Source organism: Eucyclogobius newberryi, unplaced genomic scaffold (assembly GCF_026437365.1).
Source record: "Eucyclogobius newberryi isolate DKJ021-1_F unplaced genomic scaffold, fEucNew1.0.hap1 SCAF_12, whole genome shotgun sequence".
Taxonomy (NCBI): Eukaryota; Metazoa; Chordata; class Actinopteri; order Gobiiformes; family Gobiidae; genus Eucyclogobius; species Eucyclogobius newberryi.
The window spans coordinates 22,077,762-22,105,004 of record NW_027315746.1 but is presented as its reverse complement, the minus strand read 5'-3'; the positions used below and the strand labels follow the sequence as shown (position 1 = coordinate 22,105,004).

The following is a 27,243-nucleotide window of genomic DNA, read 5'->3' as shown; positions in this document are numbered from 1 at the left end:
ATTGCTAGCTTGCAAGATTAAGTATCGTTCAAAGGTTTGCTCAGTGCTACATTCCAGGCAGAGAAAGAAAGAGCATAATATGTATTCAATTTAATAATTTTGTTTGCAAAATCTGCTTTTGAAATTGTTATCATGTATAATATATATTTCCCTTATAAAGCTGGATTTGTGTGCTTCCCACAGTTGAGAAGATCTGAGTCTGTTCCATCTGGAATCCCGGCCCAGACTCATTCTGGACAATTCAGCCTTCACATAAGGTGTATCTGAACTTTCAAGCATTTAAACAACTCTACTTTTGTCCTCATTTAGATTCCTCAAAGCACCAGCAAAAGGCCAAGACAAGTCGATTGTTGCAACATCTGTCGGCTATGTTGTTCTGTGAGCGAAGAAATCAAGGCTGAATTACTCTTGTTTTCTAGATAATATTATTTTAAGCTATAAAACCTTAAGCCGTTCAAAAAGCAAATACACAAGACCTGAATAATGCAATTACTATCAAGGAGGTTTAGACACAATGGAGTGGAGTCTAAGCAGCTGAGCGTCTCTTTACATAGAGCACTGTCAAAAACAAAAATAACCTGACTTTTGTTGAATAAAACATATTGATTCCAACAACATACAGTTATTTTGAATGTATTGATGAAAAGCTCAATTTAAGAGTTTTAGGCTGTAAAACAAATTTTAAGGGTTGATATAAGGGTATTTTTATTCTGATCCAAGGCAAGTGTAAAGGGGGGCACCAGGATCTCTTTATACTTTGAGATGGTCCTGCGCATTATAGATTCTTTGGGAACATGATGTGTCTGTGCAATGCAAGGGGACAGAAAATGAACAATAATTACATAATGGTTCATCTGGCTGTACAGTTTAATGCTCAGCTTGGTCTGTCCGATGATGACAATGGTGCAAGTAATAGATTGTGTTGTGCACATTGCCAGGCAAAATGAGCACCCAAACTTTCCAATTTGCCCGAGTTAGGAGCGTCGTAAACAGTTTGTTACTCAGTCTCTGGTGACCTTTAGAAGACGGATTGGGGACAGGCCGTGTTAAAAGCTTGTGGGCCCAGATGGTTCTGAATGAAAATGCAAAATTGATGATGAGAGGCGTAAAGCCCAAATGAGTTGTGACACATTAGCAGGAGGTTGATGGATGAGCCCTGTCCATGTCACAGTCCCCAACAGTTTACAATGGAAAGTGATTAAGCTGTAAAGTCCGGGCCAATCTGTGTCAGTTATACAGATGGATTTGATGTGCTATGGCAAATTGAATGAGCATTATATATTGACATAATTTGAAATGTTACAGAAATAACACTGTTGTGCCTCCAAATAATACAATTGAGAAAAAGGGCCAAACACACACTTACATGTTTCACATTTTTGTATTAATGACAGTACTATACACAGAAAATGTCATAAAACGTACTGTGAACTTACTGAATTACACACATATACAGCTTGATTTAGTTGATGGACAAAAATTATGATTATATGCAATAACTATTTACTTCTCTACTGGCTACTGCTTCAGTTTCTTGGTTTAAATTGCTCTGAAACAGGAGTTGATGATAATTATGGTAAATTCCCAAGAATTTTAATTAGCTGTGCCAAGAAAGAAGTTTTTGAACAGATTTTTAGAAAAGTGTAAAGAGCAGACAAGAGGTTTTTGGCAAACTTGTGTGGGTGTAGCTGCTGCATCATTCCACTACATTTCCGGTTTATTTCTAGTGGTTACGTGTTGTAATTGAGTAAAAAAATAAAAAATTTTGTCAATTTCTTTCATGTAAAAGAAGTCAACAAAAACAGATCAAAATTCTACCGCTTTCCACTAAAATGTAACACTAAATAATGAAAAATGTGAGGAGAGTAGAACATAAACTAAACTACACTAAATGTTTTGCTTTTGTAAAAATAATCTTGTTTCCTTCAAAAACATGCAACATCTTATGCAAATTCAGTAACAAAATAGTGGCTCTTATTTTTTTGAACAGTTAATAAGTTATAATTGTTTGCATTTTTGTGTCTTTTATAGAGCTGTAAATATCCATTGCATGTGTCCGTGTAACAGGTCACACTCAACCCCTTTATTCTAATGTTTCTATCAAAACATCTCCTTTTTAATGCTTCTGGGCAGTTGGCAGAGGCGTCTGTTCTAAACCTCCTCCACAGTTGTGCTCCTGTTCTTCATCATTGACCTCCTCTTCCTGCTGGCCATGGCTCCCAGAGGTCGGATCTTCATCTCGGTGAAGGTCAGGGAGTCCAGGTGACCTTTCCAGGGCTCCCAGTTCACTCCCTGTCAGTGGCACAGCGCACAGAAGGAGGAGAAATGAAATCTATTAATTAATATGTTAATTTATTTTTAATTCTTCTTCACTTTTATGATAATCTGGACGATTCTGCTATCTCAAAAATTACACTTCAAGTAAAAACAAATCACAAACTATGGTTGTATTAGTTTTTAAAATATACTTTCTGCATGGCATACTATATATAATTGACCACAAACCACTGTAAACAAAATGGTCCAAAAAAAAGTAAAACGACCTAAATAAAACCCAGAAAGCAATGGACTCAATAACACCAATTTGCTGTTGGGCCTGTATCTGTGAGAAAATACATGTGTTTTATAGCTGCAGTGAAAAATGTCTTTTTTTGTTTTTGCTGATGGATTCAAACCACTTCTCCTGTGCCTGACAACACAAAACAAGCTCAGTCCCAGAGAGGAAACATGGAACCAACGCTCACACACAATACCTCAGGCTTTGTGATAATTACATGATGGACGACGTACCGTGTTTTGTTTTAGTTCAGTTCCACTACTTTATCAAAGTGAAACCAGGCTTAAAAGCAATACAAAGTGGTACTGAAGAATGTGTCTCGTTTTTCTTTTTATATAATATGTGGGTGTCTACTGCATCATATCCCAGTTCAAATATTTAGAACAATAGTGAAAAAATAGATATGTACCTATTTACCTATTAAATAAAACTATAATAAAGCAATGACTTTCTATAGAATCTTTTTCTATCTCCAAATTCCACTGAAGAAATGAATGTGTGACTACTTACCACTTGCATGTGTGTAGTGTTCATTTTGTCGACTAAAATGTAAACTAAATACAAACTCAATTTTGAAAAAAAGTATTCATCATGGCTGAAACATGACTAAAAATAGATGTTTTTTTCATCTCAAAGGACTGATATATTTGCTGAATAATAAAAAACGAAGCATGCATAAATGAATGAAAGGGACAAGTGGAGACTAGATCCAAACCAAACTCAACGTCTATGAAATACATCTTTGCATATCCTATGGAGCAATGCAACATCATTTATGAAAAGAAAAAAAACATTCTCAACTAAAGCTAAAAGGAATTCTTTGACTAAGTCTTGCCCAAACTGTAACTTAAACTAAATAGCATCTTATCAAAATGCACACTGGTTTGGGGTCCACTCACCGTGCTGTGCCTGGTGTCCCCCCACCTCCCGTTGAGGTTGGCCAGGTGACAGTTCTTGTACCACCAGGCGCCGCGGTGAGTCAGCGCGCAGTTGCCCAGGGCGATGTCGTTGTCATTGTCTATGGTGGTCCAGGGCCGGCCTTGGTGGTAGGTCATCGCATCACCTGGCATAATCATCCACAACAGTCCATGATAATCATTAACATGGCGACTTATACCCATCCTCTGACTCTGTTCACCTATTTCCCTGGCTCCATCTGCTCTTCCCTGATGGATAGAATTGAATAAAACGTCTAAAAGTAGAAGTGTACACGTTGTTTCAGCACACCGTGGCACTGTATGTGTTTGACTTCAAAGCCGCTTCCCCAGATAGCATCTCTATATGCGCTGCCTGTACCTCAGTCAATGCGGGTTTCTAATTCAAAAACTCTAACCAGTGACACAGTATATTTGCTTTCTCAGCAGCTCCCTGTAATTTGAAACCCCTTATATTCCCAGCTTGTCTGTTATATTGCTGCCCTTGGCCCCTTTTCACCGCTTCTATTCTAGTAGCAGACTGAACACTGAGCAGAGTAGTGCGTGTCTGGCTGCCTCTGAGCGGTGTTTTACTTTGAAAGATTTTAGGAGTGAAATAACCCACCTGCTGTCCCACTATATTTGCCGATGGTAAGTTTGAACTTCTGCTTGACTGGTGCAATCTTGAAGTTGTCGTATACAGCGTAGACCCTCTCTGAGCCATAGCCCAAGTCGAATCTTATCTCGTACTGAGTGGGAGTGTTGGTGAGATCGTATATCTTCTCCAAACCTAGAGGGAGGAAAAAGATGTTACATGACTTACCACATTTGCATGATTTGAGTGTTAGCAGAAAAAAAGAACAATACAAATAAAAAACCAGTAACAGCCCACTCACCGAGCCAGAACTCATCTGTCATGTTGCCAAAACCAGCTATGTATTGTTTCCAGCGCTTCATGAAGTCCAGCTTGCCAATAGTACGCCTCTGCAGCACCTGAAAGCAGCACAAACGCACTGATGTACAAGATCATCCAGAGCTCAATGACAGAACAGTCAGGTGTCAGTATTCAATTGTACTGTTGAGTAATATGTTCTTTTTAAGGTGCTGAAGACCTTGACTCTTGATACATTTTTGATATTTGTAAAAATCAAATGCATGATTGTTCTAGTAATAAATGACTGGTTATTGTAAAGATGGGTCCTATTATTATTTAACACAAATGTATACATAAAAGAACACATAGTCTTCTAATCTTATTCTAAAATGCTATCTACTGGTAATATAGAAACATATACTTTGCAAATCTGTACATAATGCTTTAATTCCATTGGTGCTTGTACATGCTGTTTGATATGATGTGTATTAATGATGTTTTAATGTAAATACCAGCCAGCCCCCTCCATCAGTGTCCATGTCGCAGAATGCCTCGATGGGTCTGGACTGGTCATTGTTGATGTAAATGGTGTAGACACCACTCTTGGTGATGCCGCTCTTCATGATCTGGGTGCAGTCCATGGGGAACGGATACATGATGCCAACTAAGATTCAACAAACATTATTAATATAGAGAAACATTTTAACTTGACCTTTTACACTGACCTGTTTGGAAGACCGTTTCCACCACTTTGCTTCTCTTGTTGCCTTTGTAAGCAATGACGGTCACAATGTATTTCTTGCCCATTTCCAGACCAGACAATGCAAGTTTTTTCTGTCTGACTCCGAGCTTCTTTTCAACAGCCTGAAAAAATATATGACCTCCCATAATATATGTACAAAATATATTGTCAAGGGAAACTAAATAGGAACAGTGAAACAGGGTTTAAATGGCTATTTTTTCCATTAAATATTTTCAAGAGCGTGTACCAACACTTTAGTGCTTAGATTTGCCTTTACTGCATTATCGACCACAAGAGGTCAGCGTTCCACAGTGCAAATTGAAGGGGCTTAATCTGAGGGAATAGTGTATCTATAACATTCATTATTAATACCTCCATCTTGCCCTCCTCGTCCCTGTAAGTGAGGATGTAGCCCTGTATCTCAGCCAGAGGTGGAACCCAGGTCACTGTGGCCGTGTCCATTGTCACATCTACAGCCTTCAGGTCTTTGGGGGCATCGATTTCTGTAACCAAAAATGACCATTACAATAACTTTTCTCTGTTCATTTTCTAATCGCTTTCTGGGTCTAAAAAGATTGTCTATCATTGTTTGTTGAAGTCAAAGAGTATAAGGAACAAATATATATTTCAACAAGAAAGCGGAAAGTGCATAGAATGTGAAGAGACACATCTATGACCGACTGGACCATCACATATTCATGTTTTCACATTCTCTTTGGCCGTTGTCTTTCCTACCTGTATGCAAAAGGTTATATTCTGATTGTCAAACCCCATCAGCTCTCAGGGACACCGCTGAACTGAGCGTCTATGAGTTACAGCTAGAACAGTTTATCATGCAGCACTATGACCAAGAGCTGCCTGGTAGACACCATGTTCCAGATCACCAAACTCACGTAAAGACACCACAGTATCTCTATTTTTACCCCTCAATGAGTAACAACCGCCCCTGTGATCTCGACATTTCCTATACACTGCTACTCTTTGTACTACGTCTATACACATACAAAAAAATGCACTCAAAATCACAAAAGTTCAAAAAAATGTGGGAATGTAAAAGCCGCTACTACGTAAAATCAGTATACGTAGCATACAATTATGAGGTTAAATAGAAGCAAAACTTGACCTGTAATGTAGATGGCATATAGAGGACAAAAAGAAAATAATCCATTCAGTTTTCTGATTATAAACACATTTTACATGTCAGATTTCCTAATGGAACTATTGTCATGTTGTGGCCATCTCATGTCAGCGCTGTTGTGTCCTTTGGCAAGACACTTAGCTCGCCTTGCCTAATATGTATGTGGTATGTGAGTGAATTGTTAGAGTTGTTCGGACGGGCTGATGCCGCAGATTAGCAGCCTCGCTTCTCAGTCTGGCCCCGGGCAGCTTGGGTTACAAGAACAGCTTACCACCTACGATCGAAAGAATGAATAATGTACAAAATTGTAAAGCGACTTTAAGCATCTTTAAAAGTATTATTGTATTTGTTATTATTTTATGTTTTGAATTCACTTTTAGCCCTATTTTTTTAACCTCAACATATTCTGGTCAATTTGAAATAGTCATGAACGTGTATGTTTGAAGCATACAGTATTAAAAAAATCTCTTTTGACCTGTTTGGGCCTGTGTGGAGGTCTTCCTGCTGGCTTTACTCCCCCTGACGGCCCACACGTGCACAGTGTACAGGACTCCAGGCCTCAGACCACTCAGCTTGTGAGAGCTTTGGTCAGACTTGAGAGGGATTTCCCCACTAGTGCCCTCAGAGGAGCTGTGGGTTAAAATGTAGCCATCTATCTCTGCTTGGACCTTATCCCAAGACACGGTGAAGCTGGACTCAGTGGTGTCTCGTGCTACAAGGTTAGTTGGAGCGTCCAAGTCTAAGTGCACAGGTTAGTAGAAGTTAATTACTGAAAATACTACAGCTGTTTCAATCTGTAAAAGAAGAGAAAAGTCAGTGTGGCATGCAAGACTACACCCCTAACACAAAGATATTTGTAAAAGCTAGACTTTAGAAGTCTCACATGTGTTCACATCTGCTGGTTTAAAATACCCAGAGAAGGTATATTCAATTTCACTAAAAATAAACTAAAATGAAAGTAAACTGGAAAGCAGTATTACTATAATGATGGCATATATTTAGGTCCACTTTGGTCAACAAAGTGAAAAAAACATGAACACAAATCTTAATTCAGTCCAACCCAGTTTCACTTTCTCAGTTCTCATAATAAGAAACCAAACACAGCATATGTGAACTCATCCTGCTCTGATGGCTCTCATGAAGTCTGCAAGTCAATGAAGGCCATAATGTTGTCTATGTTAGTTACATTTCTCAAACCATGCACTAACAATGGAAGCTGCACAAAGTCATGTGAGAGTCATTTATACTACAGACTGTACTAAATCAAAAAGAAGGGTCCTCTTTTGTCACGTGTGAGAAAAACGTGTGAGAATTCCAACAGTGGCCCTCAGATAGATCACACCTTGGTGTGGGGAATGTTTAATTTCTGCTTCTACAAAACTGCAGGCAACAGGGAAATTGTTATGAAAAAAGTTATGATATTGGAATCATAGTTTAATAATGAGGGGGAGGGACTGTAATCCTTACACTGAAACATAGTCCTTTTGTTGTTTTAGGTGTATAGCAATAATGAAAGATTTCCAGAGTTGGGCACCTGTTTGGGCCTGTGTGGAGGTCTTCCTGCTGGCTTTACTCCCCCTGACGGCCCACACGTGCACAGTGTACAGGACTCCAGGCCTCAGACCACTCAGCTTGTGAGAGCTTTGGTCAGACTTGAGAGGGATTTCCTCACTAGTGCCCTCAGAGGAGCTGTGGGTTAAAATGTAGCCATCGATTTCAGCCTGAGGCGGGACCCAACTAACGACAAAGCTGGACTCAGTGGTGTCTTGAATGGAGAGGTTGGGAGCATCTAGGTCTGCATAGGAACAATACAAATGTATGTAGCATTTATGTAACATCATTCCTCACATGTAGCTTACATTTCAAAATTACAATAGGTGGGGAGTGGCTGGAAATTCTATGGTAGAATTTAAGCTAAATTAAAAAGGTAATACAATAACATCAGGAGCTAAGGATGTAGTAATCTGCATTCCAAGTCTCTTTGGATAACTGTATCCTTGTGCCCCTGCTGTTTGACGAATGAGGGGGCTCAGTGACCATAACATGTCTGTTAGTCTCATCAAAACCTCTCTAGAGAAACACATGCTAAAAGTAAATAATTGTGTTTCTTTCAATAGAAGTGAGAGATTTAAAAGCTCCTTAGTTAAGCCCGGGTAAACAGAGGCCAGTCTGCTCTCGCTGCGGCAGCAGCTGCCAGTCGTCACAACATATTACCAGAAGAGAAGACCATGAACAACTCAACAAGGCAAAATGTCTGTTGTCAGACATTTTAAGGACGTCTCGTCTACAGCTACAGAAAAAGTGCCTTTAAATGAGCTGTCAAGACTAATTATCTTGTATGTACTTAAAGCATGAAAGGGTGTAACTTTTCTCCAGGGCATTTGACAAAACATGCTTTGTGTTTGGGGCCAAAATGTGTGGGCATTTTCAATAATATAAATATGTATATATTTAAAAGAGTTTAGTATAATAGTAAAAAAGCCAAATTCTCAGGTCTTGTTGGACCGTCCTGTACAGGTTTACCTGTCTCCGCCTGTGTGGATGTCTTCTGGCTGACCTTGTCCCCTCTAAAGGCCCAGATGGAGACAGTGTGCAGGACTCCAGGCTTTAGAGCGATCAGCCTGTATGAGGTGTCGTCACGGCCCAGGGCGTACTCTGGACTGGTGCCCTCGCTGGTCTCATAGCTCAACATGTACCCCTCCACCTCTGCTTTCACCTTCTCCCATGTGACTGTGGCCGTGTCTTCTGTCACCTCTGTGGTCACGAGGCCCAGAGGAGCGTCCAGGTCTGAAGGAGGGTGAGGAAAAAAGAAATGTGGCAAAAAAGAGTCCTTTGCCTTAACTCAAAACAAACTGCCTCCATTGATGGTGCAAAAAAAACATACAAAATACAATTTTCATCAGCACAATGTTAATAAGCACAGAGAGCATCAGACGCATGTAAACGTTTCAAAGTATCTACATTAAAAATGAAGAAGAAACTGCATATGACCCTTAGCTTTTATTGCAATATCTTAATTTTCTTTGTTAAAAGCTGGTATGGTTAGAGATGGCCGTACATGCACAAGAGGTAGAAGTCGACCCAAAACCTGGTGATAATCCGACAGAGGCAAAGAGGAAGTGGAGCCAACTGCAAAAGCAATCAGCATCTGTAAATATCCTGGGAGGCAGTTCAGTCTGTCAGTGTGCAAACGGTATCGTCTCCACTGAGGGAAGCTGCCACGCAACTCCAAAACCCTAAAAGTTAATGTGTCCTTCACTGTATCCTTCCTGTTTGAGCCCCTATCTCCAGTAAATAAGGAACACAAAATTACCTTGTAAATTTACAGTTGTTCACTTTGGTGTATAAACAAATTCTGGATGATTTGGACACTGCATATGCAATTAATAGGTAACTTTTTGAGATGCATAAGTTCAATCAAATTATAAATATGTTAATGGGGGGAATCAACATAGTTTAGGCTATATTATATTCGTATTTTGCTGTATCTCAAAACTATTATCATTATTATTCATTTAAGCTTAAATCTCATGGTCTTTGTTCCTCCACATTTTTCTCCTCAAATTGACGTGTACATTAAGACATACATTCCTCACCAGCGAGGTAGTGACAGAAGCTAGTGGGCTGCACCAGTTGGAAAAGAGCTTATCCATTACAGGTGGCATGTTCAGCCCTGGGTTTGACCACAAGGCTTATAGTGTGACAGGCCATCTTTAATCATTCATACTCTCACGGCCTCAGTCCCCGGCTGAGCAGTGCAGGCAGGAGGAAACCAATGAAACTACAGTAGGTGTCAAAATAGCAGCATTTTTGTGGAGTATATGTCAACTCTGCCATGTGGATTTGGTTTGTCATTGAAGCCAAATTCAGACATAATTGTTTTTTCATTCACTGCTTATGGTCAGTACACAGTAGATGGTATTGATCTAAAGGTTATACCGTTTAACTGTCAGGGGCGCCTATAGGTTAGCACAGACTTGCCTCTAAAAACAAGTGTGGATGTTTAAACTTAATCATTTTGTAGTAAAAAAGTATGAAAGTACGGTAACTAGCTGTGTCATAAGCACTGGGACAAGCTCCAATCTGCAACCCAAAACTAGAAACCAACTATAAAGAAAAGAAAAAAGGTTTGAGGAAAACATACTAGTTTCTACAACTAACCCATTAGGCCTTAGTTATTGTATTACTTGGTTTTTCGGATCCACCGCACTTAGATTATTGATTTATACAATATAAATAAAATAAATTATTATCAAAAGCAAAATAGCATTAAATTAAATGTAAAAAGCGGTATTAAGTCAAAAGACAAGAGCGCGTGAAGCAATTTCAAACCAAGTAATAAAATAACTGCGGCCTAAGGAAACTATTTATTATGATAGCATGTGGTGCAAATGAAATGCAATACTTTTTTGAATTGGCATGTTTATATGACCTCTATAATCCATGCGTGGACCTCCAGTGACACCGACATTGACACATCTGACACAGAATGTATGTTTAACTTCATTATAAAACACACACACACTCACATTCCCATTTGTCACTTTTCTGGCATAGACACTTTAAAGCAGAGTGTGATGGACAGGCCTCAGAGCACAGGACCGTCCCGGCGGACCAAGAGGTGCTACAATATATTCTGATAACATGATTCCCCTGACCTGCAGCCGGGACATCTGTTATAGCTTAAAGACCCGTGGGTGACTGCGCTGAATGAGAAGCAACAGTCGAATAGGCTTTGATCACAGTCGGAATATTGAAAGGGCAGGCGTGCATGTGTCTGGATATATTTCCTATCTTTTGATTTTGTAACTGAAATAAAAACAAATATACACATAGCAAGCCATGGTTGTCAGCTGGATTGTCCCAAATGTGTGGCTTTTATCGCTTATGATACAGATGACAAATGTGAATTCAAATCTCTATGAACAACGATAGAGATTTAGCTATTACTTAATGAGATTGTGTGTAATTTTGCATGTGCAGTGATTTTGTGTATTGACATGGCATACAGTATAACCCAGATGCCCTCCCTGCACAGCAAAGGAATACTGGCTGGTGAGTCGTTGTAGTTTTTAGCCAGTATTTATCGTTTTAGATAATTGATTTACTGTTTTAGTTTTTTTTTTTTTATAATTTCACTATTGTATTGTATTGTTTTGCACTGGTAGAGCAAGTGTATTGAATGTTTTGTGTGTAGCACTTTGCAAACGTTTCAGTTTAAAAAAAATAACATAAATAAAATGAATTGGATTATCTAAATTGATAAACTTGATTAAACATGCATATTGTACATCAAATATCATTATGTTTAGGAGAATGTACTGTATGCCAGCTGCAAGCCCAATAAATTCTTAGGAAAATTTTGCGAAAATAAAAAAATTTAAAACAGAAACAATTCTGAAGCAAAACCGCAACAACAAATACTGTACCAGCAGATTAATGAAACCGTCGTATAACTCCCTTGGGTGGGCCTTATCCCCTGAGTATTACGGAGCTGTCTTGAGGTGAGCAGCTTGTTCTTTGGAGATAATAGGTGAGTGGTATTTTCTATCTCTGCAATGCCAGTCACCGTAAGACCAGTGCTGCCCTCAGTGTCAAACCGAGCTCACGAGTATCCTCTTCAATCACCTCTAAGCCGCCTCACACAACACCGGAAAATTGGGAATTGTGGCCAGTGGAGTGAGGACAAGTCACTGTCTGTCTGGGCAAGATTAGTTATCACACAGGAGAGATTAGTACAGACGGGAGCTTCAGAGGACCTGGCTGACTTTAAGAGATGCAGGTGCTTGAAAATGCATAACTGCTCCAGAGACAGAAACACATTGAAGATCTTTTCTTTTTTTCCCCAGATCAACAATAAACTCACTGTAAGTAGGTATTTGTCATTGGACAACAACCAGCTGAATAAACTGTAGAACTCCATTACAAGATATGTGAGATTTGTCAAAAGTTTGTTATCTTTTGTTAACTTTTGTTATCTGCGCTGTACTGAAGGCTGATGCATTACTATTTATTTCACATAACAGAAAAGATCAGGAATTCGCTTTGCGTCCGCAGACATGCAAAGATGAAATGGATCTTTTGGTGAGAGTGCAAGAATAATGCTCATGCAAATTGATGTCGCTTACTCCTCATTCTGGTGGCTCAAAATCCCTCAACCAAATGCAAAAAAGAGACTCTTAATCGGTTTCCCAAACGAATGACAGTTTATGGTGATGTATTCAGAGATCATAAACTGGACTGGAGAAGAACAATCACAAGGAACAAAACGCTAACCTTCCATTTTGGACTATTTGTCAAACTAATGTTAAGAGCAGCTGGGCCTCAGAAGCAGGGTAAGACCGAAAAACAACGCCACCGGACAAGAATCCACCTCAGACCTCAGCCGAGTCGTCAGGGAGCGTCACCATTACACTATACATATCATGTTCCCATTTACCACAACCATCCACTCGGCAATATTAGGCTCTAAATTCCTATCCTTAATCATTTAACCATAATTGTATAGCGTCTTTATTGATGTGCATGACGTTATTTCCTGGGAAGAAGGTAAAACCAGGTGGAATTTTGTGTTTTCCATATTAACCTCACGGCCACTGAAGATTTATAGAGGGTTTAACAGTGGCTAAAAGGAAGACAGATCTCTTATGCAATTTCTTGGATGTCTTTAAGATGTATTTAGACCTTCAAAGTGCCGTGCAATAAAGATATATATAGCATAATGAATCGGGCATACTGACCTGTGACCCCAGTAGTTTTAGAAGCTTTTCCCTCAATGGCTTCTTTCACAGCACTCACAGATATCAAGTACTCAGTTCCTGGATAAAGACCTGCAAAGTATTAATAAATGAATAAATTAATGCATAAATAAATTAATGATTAAATAAATAAATTATGATGCAAACAGTCAGAGGAGATGAAGCCGTAGCATAAATTCAACCAGTATTTCCTGCTTCGTATATCGCTTCTCAAGCAAATACAAATGCAACGCACTCTCTCTCACATGTGTCATTCCGCTATGTTCAGCAGTAGACCTATCAGCCACCTCAGCCTCTCCATCTTCTCTTCTTCTCTTCTTCTGTGCCCTTGTATCCCTTGTAGGTCTCCACTCACCCACAATAGTGTGCTTGGTGCGTGCCTCCTGACTGCGCTGCACCTCCAGCTCCTCCTCCTGTCCTGAGGGGCCTCTGTGCGAGAGTCGGAAGGCCTCCACCGGGGCCATGGGGTTCTTCCAGTCCACTTCTATGGTGGCATCAGTCTGACCAACGACCCGCAGGTCATCGATGGTTGAAACTTCTACAATATAGGAAAAAAACAATGAAAAACAAATGGCATGGTTAAAGGAGATTGTTATGTTTTGTTATGTTGAACTATAACGTGCATAGATCATCATTTTATATTGTGTTCATTGTAAACCGCAGTAATGATCTAAAGCGGCTTAATGCTTAAAAAAGGGGTCCGTTGACTTCCTGATTTAAACTGTAGAACTGATAACTCTTCAAACCAGCATTTCACCACAACAAGCGGCAGACATTTATTGACACATTCTTTTTTTGAAAAGTGGCAAGTGAAAATAAAAGTGATATTTTTGAGCACTACATTTATCACTTTGAGTCTTCATTTTTCGAATAATTGCAATTTACAGGGATGTGGACGGAAATAGGGGAATTTAGGAGATAGGACTCAAGATTGCAGGACAATACACGATTACTCAAACCTGCATGAATCAATCATCTTTGAGTAAACTAATGAAGAGAAAACACTGTTGTAACAAGGTTAAAAGCTCATTAAAATTGATTTTGCATAATATGTCCCCTTTAACTTTCAAAAAGTGAGAACTATAACTCAAAGGTCTGAAACACAGAGCAGAGTTTAGGCAAATCTTTGAAGGTTAAATCTATGCAAGATGGCGGCCCCATGCTGCGTGTTCCAGATGACAGTTTCTTCAGGCGGTAAAAAAATGTTCCACTGAAGCACCACCACTGTGTGTCTTCCTGCATTTTTGTTTGTTTTTGTTAGTCCCTCGTGCTCCGCATTTAAGGATGTTTGATCCTGTCACCAAACATCTGCCTCTCACCACATCTATGGCCATGACTACATTTAAATAAACACATTTTAAAGCCATTTCCTTGTAATTTAATCTGAATGTTATAAAATCTAATGATATACTGCACTCTAGTTTGTTATTTACATCTCCTACCAGCTTACCTACATCTCTGACACACAGTGTTCAGAACCATTGTACCGATACTATATTTAATTTATGTTTTTATTTAATTTTTGTTTAAATAGTACAGAGGAACTGAGAATAAAGAGCTGGTTTAATGTTGTATCTACTATTTTCTGAATGTCTGCACACTAATGCCACGATTACTTAATATAGTGCACATCCCACTGAACCTGAATCGTGGTTTGGAGTTTGTTAAGATTCTGTTTACAATTTTAACCTAGACATCACAGTATGGCCTTATTATAGTCTAGAATAAAACTTGAAGCGTGCGATATACATCCCACCCACAGGTTCCATGGCAACATTTACTACTTTTCAATTCTTAGTCATAATTGTTAAGTTTAAGTACAAACATGACAAGCTCCATTGTTTGACCATAATTCCTTTAGACATTAAAACAAACCGGTTGAGGCCTCTATCTTGTCTGCTTCGCTCTGGATTTCTTTGATGACAGCATAGACCTGGACTATGTAGGTGACCCCAGCAGTAAGACCTGTGATGAGGTAGGAGTTCTCCGTGTTGGGAACTTGAACCTACAGAAAAACAAAGTGGGTGAGTAGAGCAGAGCAGAGTCAAGTAAAGTAAAACAAAATGAACATGCCTGTTTGAGAGCAGCATCGTCTCCTTTGGGCTGGTGTGTCAGGATATAGTACTCTGCTCCTCTGACGTGCTCCCACTCCACCAACAGAGACGCATCCGTCGCCGTGACCAGACGCAAACCCTGTGGGCCCATAACTGACAAGAAAAAACATAAAATAATGATTAATTAATAGATGTAATTTGTAGTTTAGATGAAAGAAATGTCTCAAAACCTATTGAATGCACCTTAGAGGAACTTCTGCATCTGCCAATTCATTCATTATCATCTCGCTTTTATCTATACTATATTGAAGTTAGATGTTTTTTGGGTTCAAGCTCAGTACATAAATAGTTGTCATAATTATAATCAGAATTACGTTTAATAATCTTCAAGGGGAAATTATTTTTGTCACAGACATGTAGAGGACCAGCAGAAGAAATAGCTTTATTAAAAAAACGAAATAAATATCAGTATCACAGCAAGAAAAATACAATAAATTGTCATTTTTATTAGTTAAACTGCCAGAGAAAATATTATTAATTTACATTTTGAATTAACTAGAAATATAGTGACCTCACAACATATTTATATGTTTCTTTAATTTCTTTAAGCTGTAAAGATTGTCACTGCATTTACACCTGAACTAAATTTGGAAATGTAATGCAAAAATTCAAATATACTTCTAGTTGTTGGTCTTTCTTGTTTTTGCTGTAACATGCACTTACTGTAAAAGAGCAAAATTCACATTTCCAGAAGAAATGTTGCCATTATACAGATTAAGCTTGATCCGATAAATGACAGAAATAACTGCTTAAATGATAGAAAAAAAACAATTTGGTGTAAGAAAAACTGTGTATTAGAGTCATTTTCACTCCAGTGGCAATCTAAACAGATGAAAACTGTTCTGTGGTTACCTATTTGACATCTGCAGTAACAACCTCTAACTGAGAAGACGGAAAAACATGACTAGGGTCTATAATCTAACGGGTGTAGAGTAACGCTGCATCAGCCAAATAACAGACCAGCAAACAACCAGACGACTTTGTGGCCATGACGAGATGCTGTTGGTAGACTGAAGGTTAAGAACAGGCCTCCAGGGAACAGACGAAACATGCGTTATAGTGGAAGACCTAAGAAGGTATTCACATTAGCTTTAGATGCTATATCCACAAGGCTCAACCAGGAAGCCCGCTGTTTTTTTTTCTCCCTTTCAGAGCAGCACGGGCAGTTTTCCATCAAACAAACTTTAATATCCCCCCGATGCCACTCCAGACACAAGCATCAACACGCTCCACTTGTCTCTGTGAGGAGCGATGGGGAATAAATTAATTCACAACAAGGATTAAGTCTGTAGCTGGCAATACCTGTTTGGAAAAGAAAAACTAAATAAAACGATGTTAGGAGGAAATGAAGAGGTAATCCTATATTGAGGCAGAAAGTGTATCCCAATAACAAACATACAAAAAATGTATTATGGAACAAAATCAAATATACGTCTCCTTAATTTTATGTGGACTAGTTGCTTTCGTCAAAGTTAGCACAAGTCCAGATAGAGTAAAGCATTTTCACCCTGAAGAGAGAAATTATTCATTGGACGAATGACTTATTTTGGCGCTCGGACTCAGATTAGATGACATTTAGGAGATGTCTTCCCTTCGGGGTCTGGACACTGGTGGTAGAAGATGAGGCTGAGGAGAGTGAAGGGACGAGATACAGAGGAGGATGAGGATGGGGAGGAGGAGGTGGAGCACGGCCAGAATTGGAAAGCTGATGTGTCACCTTGATTGTGGGTTCAAATTGGACAGAATGGGCAATGACTGGGTGCAGAAGCGGTGAGTCGAGCAGCAGGGAGGGGTAACGGGAATACAGTGAGGAAGTCTGAGGAACAGGTGAGCGCTGAGAAGTGGAGGAGGTCGGTGCAGCAGTTTGCAGTTACAGTAGGTCTTTCAATAGGTTGGGATAGTGTTGGGAATACAAAAGAAAGTAGAGGTTGGACCTGGCTAGACTGTGGGAAATACAAGGTGCTTTTGCATAGTTGTATCCTAGAGTAAGGCTCTTCACCCGCCTTAACTCCAGTGTTGAAGTACACTGGTGTATGAATGAGAAGTATATGAGGGATAATGGAAATTAGCCCATAACTACATTTTGGCATGTTTACAACGTGTGCATTATCATGTAGTGTTTCCACCAAATAAACTAATAATAATGATAGCAATAGTTATAGAGAATGTAAAGTATTTACTAATTCAAGCACTGAACTAACAAGTAGTCAGACATTTCATATTTTCCATTTGACATTTTAACTGAGCATAGCGTTTTTAAAGGATATATTGTACTTTTTGGGTGTCTAATATAAAAGGGAATGCGTGAGCCTGAAAAATCCAAGACATCTGCATTGCGTTAATGATCCATGTCCAAAGCTACTGTGACTGCATTTAATGACCAACCTGCATTTGATCAGAATATCTTTTTCAACAGGGGCCATGTTGACTTTTGATGGTAGTTTCTGCAGGGTTTCTTGCACCCACGCCATCTGCCTTTAATGTTCGGACTTTATTAGAAAAGTACAATTGTGGGTTTCACAAAGCAATTTTTCCTCCCACATCATCACCTGTGGAGAGGATTGATATCTATCATGCATGTGCTGAAATGGCAACTGGCCATGGAAAAATAAATATGACTTTGCATGTTTTCCTTTGCTACTCATCTTCATAAGGCGCTTATCACTTGCTATTATACACTGGCAGGAGTTCAGTAGCAACAACATGCTGAGCAGCATGGCTAAAAGACCAGCCGAGCAGCTTCACAGGCGACCTGCAAAGGTTCAATCACGCATGTACCTTTTCAGTACAAAATCTCTTAGATGTTTTTGGATGAATTTGAACTTTGAACTAAGTAAAATGTTGAGCATTCCACCTAAATATGACTGTCGCAGTCTCTCAGTGAACTCAGCCAAATAAAATGTCTGGCAGCTGCTCCTCACCTTTCTGCTTGTCTAACCCCAAATTGCTGGAAAATGTGATTTTTGCAGTACTTCTGGTCCGGCGCAGGTACAGATATAGCTGCGCAGCGAGAAAGTGATGATCTGAGTGTGACATAGAGAAGTCTAGGAGAGGATTTGTCCAAAAGTCTAGTTAAATCTTACTATGGTAGGTTTTATAGGGTCAAAAGGTGATACTGCTTGTGCTGATAAAACAACGTATATAATATTGTTTAACTAGATAGGTTAGGTTAGATAATAAAAAGAGACTTAGTTTATATTTTCATCAAACAACGAAAGGCATTTAATCTGCAGTGACAACTAGAGACAGAAAATTTAACTATTTAACTAAAAGCATATTTATATAACAACTTTGCTATGCAGAGATGACAATATAAGTGGTCATTTTAGATACGGTATAGTACGGTAGTAATCATGACTACTACAGCAAGCTATTACAAGCCCCGTGTGAGCCCTAAACGCTTGAACTGCAGGTCATCTGATAACAGCAGTCATCAAGGTGAATGGGCCATTGGGGAAGGTATGGCATTTTACACAACCCAAAACTTGTACTAAAAAGACAGTTTTAAGGAGAGTTAAGTTAATATGTATGTGTCATTTACAGTGGCAAATGTAACATAGAAATCATTTAAATAACAGCACTATAATACCTCCTGAGAGAGGAACAAAGCACAGGGTTATGTGGAGTACTGTAGATAATGTGCTATTCTTTTTCTTTGACTGCCATACATAATTTATGCAACACAGGACAACACCCTCGACCAGGCATTCTGCCTTTTGTTCAGTGATTTGTGATGAAGTAAAGTAAAGTAAAGTAATTGTAATAAGTATGTACCAGAAGTATACTACTACTGTACTAGTACTTTAGTATGGAGTGTCCATATGACTACAACTGTCTTGTTTTGTTGGACAATGGAGCACTCCTGGATGAATGAGATGACAAGTATGTAGTATTTTGCACTAAATGTTGGACTGCCTCTAATTTGAATCAGTCATCAATGAAAGGTCTACACTCTTTTGGTGACTCCTTATGATATGATGTTGCTGGGAAAAATATAGTTATAGAGTTTTATCATCCTCTGTCTGCACCTGTCGGAGAGCTAGAGGACTTCTGTACCTTCCGTTCCACTTGACTACTGTTCAATTGGGTGTGTGCGGAACACAAAATGTATTAAATCCAAATCAAGTATTAACTGTTAAAAGATCATATAAGCATTTCAATGAACAAGCATTTATGTCTGATCTGTTCTATAGTGACTTTGCTTTTACTGCTTGTATTCCAGAACCCAACACAGCACTGGACTTTTTCATTAAAACATTTAAGGATATTACTGATAAACATGCCCAAAAATAAGAATAATCAAAAATAAGAATAATCCCTACTTCTGTCCAGACATCACAGTATGATCTGATCAAAGCCTGAGCAGAAGCCAGAGCAGAAGCCAGAGCAACCAAATCAGCAGCAGATTGGCAGCAGTTTTGACTTAAGAACAATTAATACGTCTTTACTGTTCGTAAAGCCAAAACATCTTACTATGTTAATACTTTCACGGAATCACAGGGCAATTCTGCAAAATTTTGGCAAACGGTTAAATCCTTTTCATAAAATTCAACTCCCTCTTTACCAAATAAAATTACTAAAGACGCAATCAGCTTGACAACAAAAAATATATATTTGTGATTAAATCAGCATTTTGCTGACTCTGGAAATATCTATGATGCTGCTGCTCCATCTGTTGCTGTTTCCCCAATACATGAGAATAGACCTGATGATCAAGTATTTTCCCTTAAGCCCTTTACACAGTATGAAGTATTAAATATGTTGCTCTCTATTGATCCAAAACAGTCCACTGGAGCTGACACCCTCAAACCTAGGTTACTTTTGTTATCAGCCCCACTAATAGTGAATTGTTTAACTTGTGTTTTTAATCTCACAATTCACACTGAAAGTATCCTATTACTATGGAAAACTGCTTTTGTTCTCCCTTTGCACGAAGGAGGCCAGAAATTATTTGAATAATTTATGTCCAATCTCAAAACTATCCTGCTCTTGGAGAAGCTAATAAGTAACCAGGTGCATGCTTTCTTAACCAAATATTCCATTTTAAATAGCTGCCAGTCTGGATTTAGACCAGGGCATAGCACTATCACATCTGCTACCAAAGTTATAAATTATATTGCTATTGCATTGGACAATCATGAAGAATGTGCTAATGTTTTTGTAGATTGGTCAAAGGCCTTTAATTCTGTGGATCACTGTATTCTCTCGGATTGTCTGGATGTTTGTGGGTTCCATACAAAGTCAGAACAATTGTTTGGAGATTACCTCACAAATAAAGTTGCTTTCAGGAACCTTCAGTTGCTGTTTCTGCAGATGGCTTTCAATTGGAATTTTCTTACCTTAATAAAGGTGTTCCTCAAGGCTCTGTCCTTGGACCACTGTTATTTAAAATGTATATGAACTCAATTGGGGACAATTCAAAACACAGTAGCATCCACTTGTATGCAGATGATGCAGTTATTTATGCTAAGGCACCTTCTTGTGCACAAGTGATTAAACATATTCAAGAGGATTTTCACTTGATCCAAAAAAAACCTGTTAATTTAATATTATTAATTAATTCAAATAAAACAAAACAAAATGTATGCTGTTCTCCAAAAGACACTCTAGTGACCCAAAATATATCTATTCTAACGCTGAATGGCACGTCATAAGGCGCTGGTACAGCTGGCAGCCCGGTGTAAACGCTCTCTCTTCTTTCTCACACTTATTGTGCTTTATCTCCTATATTTTGTAAATATAGTTAGTATATTTTTTCTATTTTACTGTACGATAGGGACACGCGCTGGAATAGTTTTTTAATTCAACTGTTTTGGACTTTTTTCGGCTGGATTTGAGCGTTTTTCGTTGCGTTCGTTGTGTTGTTGTGACGTGAGCTAGCTCCCGGCTCCGGCCCCGCCCCCTGGCTCCGGCCCTGGCCGGCGCCGTACCGCGTTTCCACAAAGGAGGAACAGCATGTGGTCATGCTGTTAGGGCGAGAAATGCGGCGTTTCGCCGGCTAAGGGTTGCCCACACTGAGGGTGCCCTCATTGACTACAAGAGGGCCCGCGCTGTTGTGCGGAAAACTGTGAGAACGGCCAAGAGTGCCTATTGGAGGCGGTATTGTTCCAAAATTGGGAGAGAAACGCATCTCGGGGATGTTTGGGGGATGATTAAGCGGATGCATGGGGTTGAGCGAGGTCATGGGACCCCGGTCCTAATACTGAATGGTGTTGAAGCAGTCAGCGACGTTGACAAAGCTGAACTGTTGGCCAGCACCTTTGTGTCGGTGCACAGCTCTGACAATCTCTCACCTGCGGAAAGGCTACTACAGGGAGAGTACTTTGGCCCAGAATTCTGAGCTGATTGGGCACCAGCCTTCGACTCAAGATGACCTTGACCTTCCGTTTAGTTTGTTTGAGCTAAGGAGAGCACTTTCTAAGGCGAAACAGACAGCCCCGGGTAGAGATGAGGTGTGCTATGACATGCTCTCTCATTTGACTGATGACACGCTTGGGCTAGTCCTGGGTCTTTTCAACCGTGTTTGGGATTCAGGTTGTGTTCCATCTGCGTGGAAACAGTCTACGGTGGTGCCGGTTCTGAAGCCGGGTAGGCCAGCGTCTGACCCTTCAAGTTATAGGCCGATTGCCTTGACGTCGCAGCTCGGGAAAACGATGGAGCGCATGGTTACCGAGCGGTTGGATTACTTCTTGGAGAGTCGGGGTTTGCTTCCTGCGCACCAGAGTGGTTTCCGTAGGGGCAGGAACACCATGGATTCCGTGTTGTGTTTGGAATCTGATATCCAGCTGGCCAGGGCTCAGAAAGAAAAGGTTATTGCGGTGCTCTTTGATGTGGAGAAGGCGTACGATATGGTTTGGAAGGATGGGCTCCTCATTAAGCTGCGGAAGTGTGGTGTGAAGGGTAAACTGTTTAACTGGGTCCGGAGCTTTCTGTCTGGCCGGCGTATCCAAACCAGAGTGGGCGCTGCTTACTCTGGGGTCTATGAGGTAGAGAATGGGATCCCGCAGGGGAGTGTGTGTAGCCCTATCTTGTTCAATGTCATGATTAAGGACATCTTTGACGACGTGGATGGGTCTGTTGGGAGGAGCCTTTATGCTGATGATGGTGCTCTATGGGTGAGAGGGAGGAATCTCCGGTTTTACGAGGCGAAACTGCAAAGGGCAATACAGCAGGTGGAGCAGTGGACCCTGAAGTGGGGGTTTAAACTGTCCGTACGGAAGTCTCAAGTGATCTGTTTCTTCAATGGGCATAGGGACATCTCCCTTCGACTGCATGGGCAGGTGCTTGAACAGGTCAGGGAGGTGAGGTTCTTGGGGGTCACCTTTGACGAGAGGCTTAGTTGGCGTCAGCACATTGATGAGGTCAGTGGTAAATGCAAAAGGGTGAATAACTTGCTTCGTTGTCTATCCGGCCAGGACTGGGGGGCCAGCAGAAGGTCGCTCCTGGGTATTTATCGGGCCGTCATGAGGGCGGCTATTGATTATGGCTGTATAGCCTACATGTCTGCGGCTGAGACTAACTTAAAGAAGCTTGATGTGGAGCAAGCCCAGGCCTTGCGCATCTGCTGTAGGGCTTTTAGGACCTCCCCTGTCTCGGCGCTGCAGGTTGAGTTGGGGGAATTGCCGTTACGGCTCCGGAGGCTAGAACTTCTGTTAGCTTACTGGGTGAATGTGCAAGGTCATACGAGCTCTCACCCGGTGAGGGACTTTCTCAGGGTTGATGGGGGGCAGAGTGAGGCTGGCGGTATGGTTTTCAGCCAGGTAGGAAATGCGAAGGCGCGGCTTGCGGGGGTTGGTGATCTGCGTGTGAGCCCGTCGGTGGCTTTGTCTGCTATAGCTCCGTGGAAGTTTGTCCCGGCTCCTGTTGATGTTAGCTTGCATGGCAAGCTTAGAGGAGTCGCTGGGAGGGCACCGCAGTTTGCCGTTCAAGCGATCATCGATAAGCACTCAGGTGATGTGTTTATTTATACCGACGGGTCTAGGGATCCTGAGAGTGGGCGTACTGGCGCCGCTTATTTTGTGCCTGACCTGGGGCTAGCGGTCAAGAAGAGGTTGACAGATCGCCTTTCTGTTTTCACGTCGGAACTTATAGCGATACGGTTGGCGTTGGAATGGGCGGAATCTGCTTTGCAGTGTTGCGGCATTATGGTGGCCTCTGACAGCCTTTCTGCATTGCAAAGCATTAAATCTGGGAAATCGGATTGCAGACAGGATGTGTTGAATGGCATCTTCTGTCTGATGCTCTCCCTGTCCAGGAAGGATGTGAGGGTTTCCTTCATTTGGGTCCCTGCGCATGTGGGGGTGGATGGTAACGAAATGGCTGATGCACTGGCTAAACGTTCCCTTCGGCGGCCATCAATTGATGTAGCGGTTGAGTTGGGCAAGTCTGAAATCAAGCCCGTTATCAAGAGTCATGTGGTCGGCCTTTGGCAGGAATTTTGGAGCCACTGTGTTACTGGACGGCATCTCTATCACATATATATATAGCTCTAAGGTTCAGCTCTAAGGTTCAGCTCTGAGGTTCAGCTCTGAGGTTCAGCTCTACGGTTCAGCTCTGAGGTTCAGCTCTAAGGTTCAGCTCTGAGGTTCAGCTCTAAGGTTCAGCTCTGAGGTTCAGCTCTAAGGTTCAGCTCTGAGGTTCAGCTCTGAGGTTCAGCTCTAAGGTTCAGCTCTAAGGTTCAGCTCTAAGGTTCAGCTCTGAGGTTCAGCTCTGAGGTTCAGCTCTAAGGTTCAGCTCTGAGGTTCAGCTCTAAGGTTCAGCTCTAAGGTTCAGCTCTAATGTTCATTCCATGAGAAGGAGACAGAACCCAGCACTGTCAATTATACTCTAAAGTCGAATGATAATCATTGGATGCAAGAAGAGAACAGCACTGACTTTTGTTTGTGTGTAAGGTTCTAGTTTGCATTTTGCCTGATTATTTATCAAGTTTATTGCACGTCAGTATTCACTGCTTGAGGTCTTACAATCCCATCGTGTCAACACAGAGACAGGAAAAAAGGCTTTCAACAACTTTGTTCCCTGCATGTGGAACAAAACACAGAGACTTTTTAAATTAAATAATCGTTTACCTTTTGATGATTTTAAAGAATTGGTCAAGGACTACCCGCAGTGCTGATGCACTTGTTTTATATAATTTGATCTCATATTGTATGTACAAATGTGTTTTATGTATTGGTTAATTTCATTGAATGCTTTATTTGTGTTTTAGTGTCCTGTGTTTGTTTGTTATTCATGTTGTGTTGTGTTGTAACAGGGTGCCCATGAAAAAGAGAACTTTTCTTAATAAATAAAATGAATGGAACACATTGCTTACCAAGGGAGCAGTCATCCCCAAAGAAGCCTTCATCACAGACGCACTTCCCATCCACACACTTCCCATTCCCGATGCAGTCGTTGGGGCACTTCTGGACGCTGCAGTCTTCTCCGGTGAAGTGGGGGAAGCACACACACTTGCCATCGACGCACTGCCCCTTGTCGTTGCAGTCGTCGGGACAGGCAACCTGGCTACAGTCGTGCCCGGTGTAGCCCTGGAGACAGACACACTTTCCATCCACGCAGCGGCCGTTGTCGTTGCAGTCGTCGGGGCAGGTCGACACAGAGCAGTCCGGCCCCTCCCAGCCCGGGTCACACAGGCAGCTGCAGGAGTCTTGCTGGTACGTGCCGTGGCCGCTGCAGCTGGTGTCAACACCTTGAGAACCACCGCAGAAAGAAAATATTATTAGTTAGATGTTATGTAGTTTAGACGGTCATTGTTTAAAGGTCCTGGTAAAATGGTCGAGGATGTATCTAGGAGAATTCAGTCAATCATAGCCAGCCACTCATCTCTAAAGCTATTCATTTGGTGCAATATAATAATGTCATCTTGTTTTTCCAGTTATGTGACACAACTCCAAACTCAATTGTATCTCTATCTCCCTTTTTCCAGACCAGTTCTTTCTCTTTCCTCCTTTGTGTTTTAAGTCTCTCTTAAAGCATGATTATAAGGAGTGAAGTATTGAGGCTAACATAGGACCAATAACTTAACTAGTAGGTTGTATTGAAATCGATCACTAGAAAAATAATTGTGTGAAAATAACATTTATAAGACACTCCACCTGAGGTTTTTCCGCAGCAGCCCTGATCACACTGGGTCTTCAGATAGGTGACCTCCTCTTCCAGCCCGTTGACCCGGTACATTAGAGATTTGAAGCTCTCTGACTCCTCGCAGTCACACTTTGGCGTCTGCAATTTGATGTTATGTCTAAAAATGATATCATTCTCTCCTGTTGTTGTTCCTGTTTGCACATCTACAACACAATGCCAGTATTAGTATAGTATAATGCGACTTTTTTTACGTGCATTCATCAAAGGTGTTTTAATGACCTGTTTTATCATCCGTGGAAAGGGGCTCGAGTTTACAAGACGACCCCGTGGCTGGGATGTCGATTTTATAGACATGGCTGAAGGTGACTCCCTGCTCCGGAGCGGGAACCTGGGGGTGTTCATCTCCGAAACCACATCCTGACAGAGTGCAGAGCAGGATCAACCAACACCGGGCTCTCCACAAGAGTCTGGTGGTCATGGCTAGAGGGAAAAACACAGAGAGGATAAATGATTACAAAACACAATCCACTTCATGAATTAATAATACCATTAAATAAACCGACTCTCTGTGACACACTGGCAAATGTAATGCCTTTACACTTTGAGCATTACTCACCTGTAGTCAAGTTAATCCAAACTATAAAGACGATTTCCCCATTCAATTGCAACGGCACATTGCAAATGCTCTGTAGGAGGCCGCCATTATCAAGATTAATGAAATGTTTTCTGAGTATTTCTAACTTAAAGTCGAGGTCCGAGGCTAATGGGAAAGACATCGTCAAATGGGAAGGTTTGTGTTTAGAGTGCGTGATTGGTACCAACCATGTTAGGCCCCAAGGCAGCTATGACTAAAGTAGGACTACTTAATACTTAATACTTAGTTCATGAATGGCCATGTCAAGCTTAAAAAGTGCAAAATGCAATGTCATTTTGGGCCATTAAAACTTTGGTGATAGACCTTAATCCAGACTTTATCTTCTGTGTTCAAATATTCAGTGTAATCCATACATATTAGCTTTGTTTTAGCTGCAGTTTCCTTGGACACCATATAGTGCACCAAGGTGTGGGTAGAAGTGAGTCATAATACTATCTTCTGAACCCTGTGCCTTATAATTAGGATTTCTTCAAACAGCACAGCAACCCCAGGATAATGATGTCATGTGAAATTTTACTGTAGCCACAACTTTCCTTGAAACCAAATGACATACGCAAACCACACTGTTTCTAACTAAGCACATTTCCTTAAATGCAGTCTTCAACCATAAAAGTTTAAATAGAAAGGCAACAGATCCAACTTGTAGTGAGCAGCTTATGTGTGGTCTACGGAAAGACAAAGCGTCTAACTAAGTGGAGTGTGGGACGTCCTGCTGTGATGCCTGACAACTGGAAACTCCACAGCTATAAAACATGTGTACAATAAATGCACATGCAGCAAAACATGTAACAAAAGTGGACTGCAGCTGTAACAAGAGACAGCTCAGAGTGGCTGTACATAGGAATTTATTAGCATATAGTTAAGACTCCCATGTGTGAATGTACATTACAACCTGCTGTTTCAGGCTGAGGTTTATTTCATGCAATGCTAATAATGTTTAGGTTCTTGACTAAAAGATTCCATCTGTTTTTTCTGTTCAAGCCAAAGTCTTGAAAGTTTAAATTCGGAAGTTAATGGAAATACTTTTTTGTGTGTAATATTCCCAAACTGTTCAGCAGCTTCACTCGCTAGTACTTATGTTGTGAATATGAATAGTGAAGGCAATTTGAGTCTGGTGAAGATGTAGTGCCTTTAAAAACACTCAAGAGTTTCATTGTTTATTACAAGATGCAGGCCTACGTAAGTGGTGGGAAACAAAACGAAACAAAGAACATATATTTTGCTGAGTAAACAACATTATAACCTAGTTAAAAACTAAAGTCAGCATTGCATAATATTGAATACCTTTAATTTATCTTCAAGGCCACAAATTTAAGTAACCTTGAAGTGACACTTTTTATGGCAAAACACACTGACATACTATTATTCCCCACGGTGCATCAAATAGCAAGGAAGATGGAAATTGTAA

General features: G+C 40.6%; 1 protein-coding gene across 2 annotated transcripts; it reads right to left on the bottom strand.

The window, feature by feature from the left end:
- Positions 1 to 1,451: 1,451 nt before the first annotated feature.
- Positions 1,452 to 25,658, bottom strand: tnn (tenascin N). Of its 2 annotated transcripts, none has more exons than XM_072441460.1 (17): positions 25,460 to 25,658; positions 25,192 to 25,383; positions 24,411 to 24,785; positions 15,057 to 15,190; positions 14,859 to 14,988; positions 13,339 to 13,521; positions 12,966 to 13,055; positions 8,749 to 9,012; positions 7,760 to 8,020; positions 6,701 to 6,964; positions 5,460 to 5,590; positions 5,071 to 5,209; positions 4,858 to 5,009; positions 4,368 to 4,464; positions 4,097 to 4,261; positions 3,457 to 3,620; positions 1,452 to 2,292 (listed from the first exon to the last, which is right to left on the bottom strand). In XM_072441460.1, exons 1-17 carry the CDS (start codon positions 25,656 to 25,658, stop codon positions 2,152 to 2,154), a joined length of 3,081 nt encoding a protein of 1,026 aa, XP_072297561.1. In that variant the 3' UTR covers positions 1,452 to 2,151. The 2 variants fall into 2 exon arrangements, with proteins under 2 accessions (XP_072297561.1, XP_072297560.1); XM_072441459.1 differs by having other exon boundaries at positions 25,192 to 25,373; positions 25,447 to 25,582.
- Positions 25,659 to 27,243: the final 1,585 nt, after the last annotated feature.

Bases quoted from the DNA above. Each gene is read 5' to 3' on its own strand.
- tnn (XM_072441460.1), bottom strand. From the start codon at position 25,658: ATGACCACCAGACTCTTGTGGAGAGCCCGGTGTTGGTTGATCCTGCTC. The intron at 13,522-14,858 runs GTTTGTTTTAAT...CCTATATTGTAG, and splicing joins CAAGATAGAGGCCTCAACCG to AAGTTTCAACCATCGATGAC. The intron at 4,262-4,367 runs GTGAGTGGGCTG...TCCTCCCTCTAG, and splicing joins GACAGATGAGTTCTGGCTCG to GTTTGGAGAAGATATACGAT.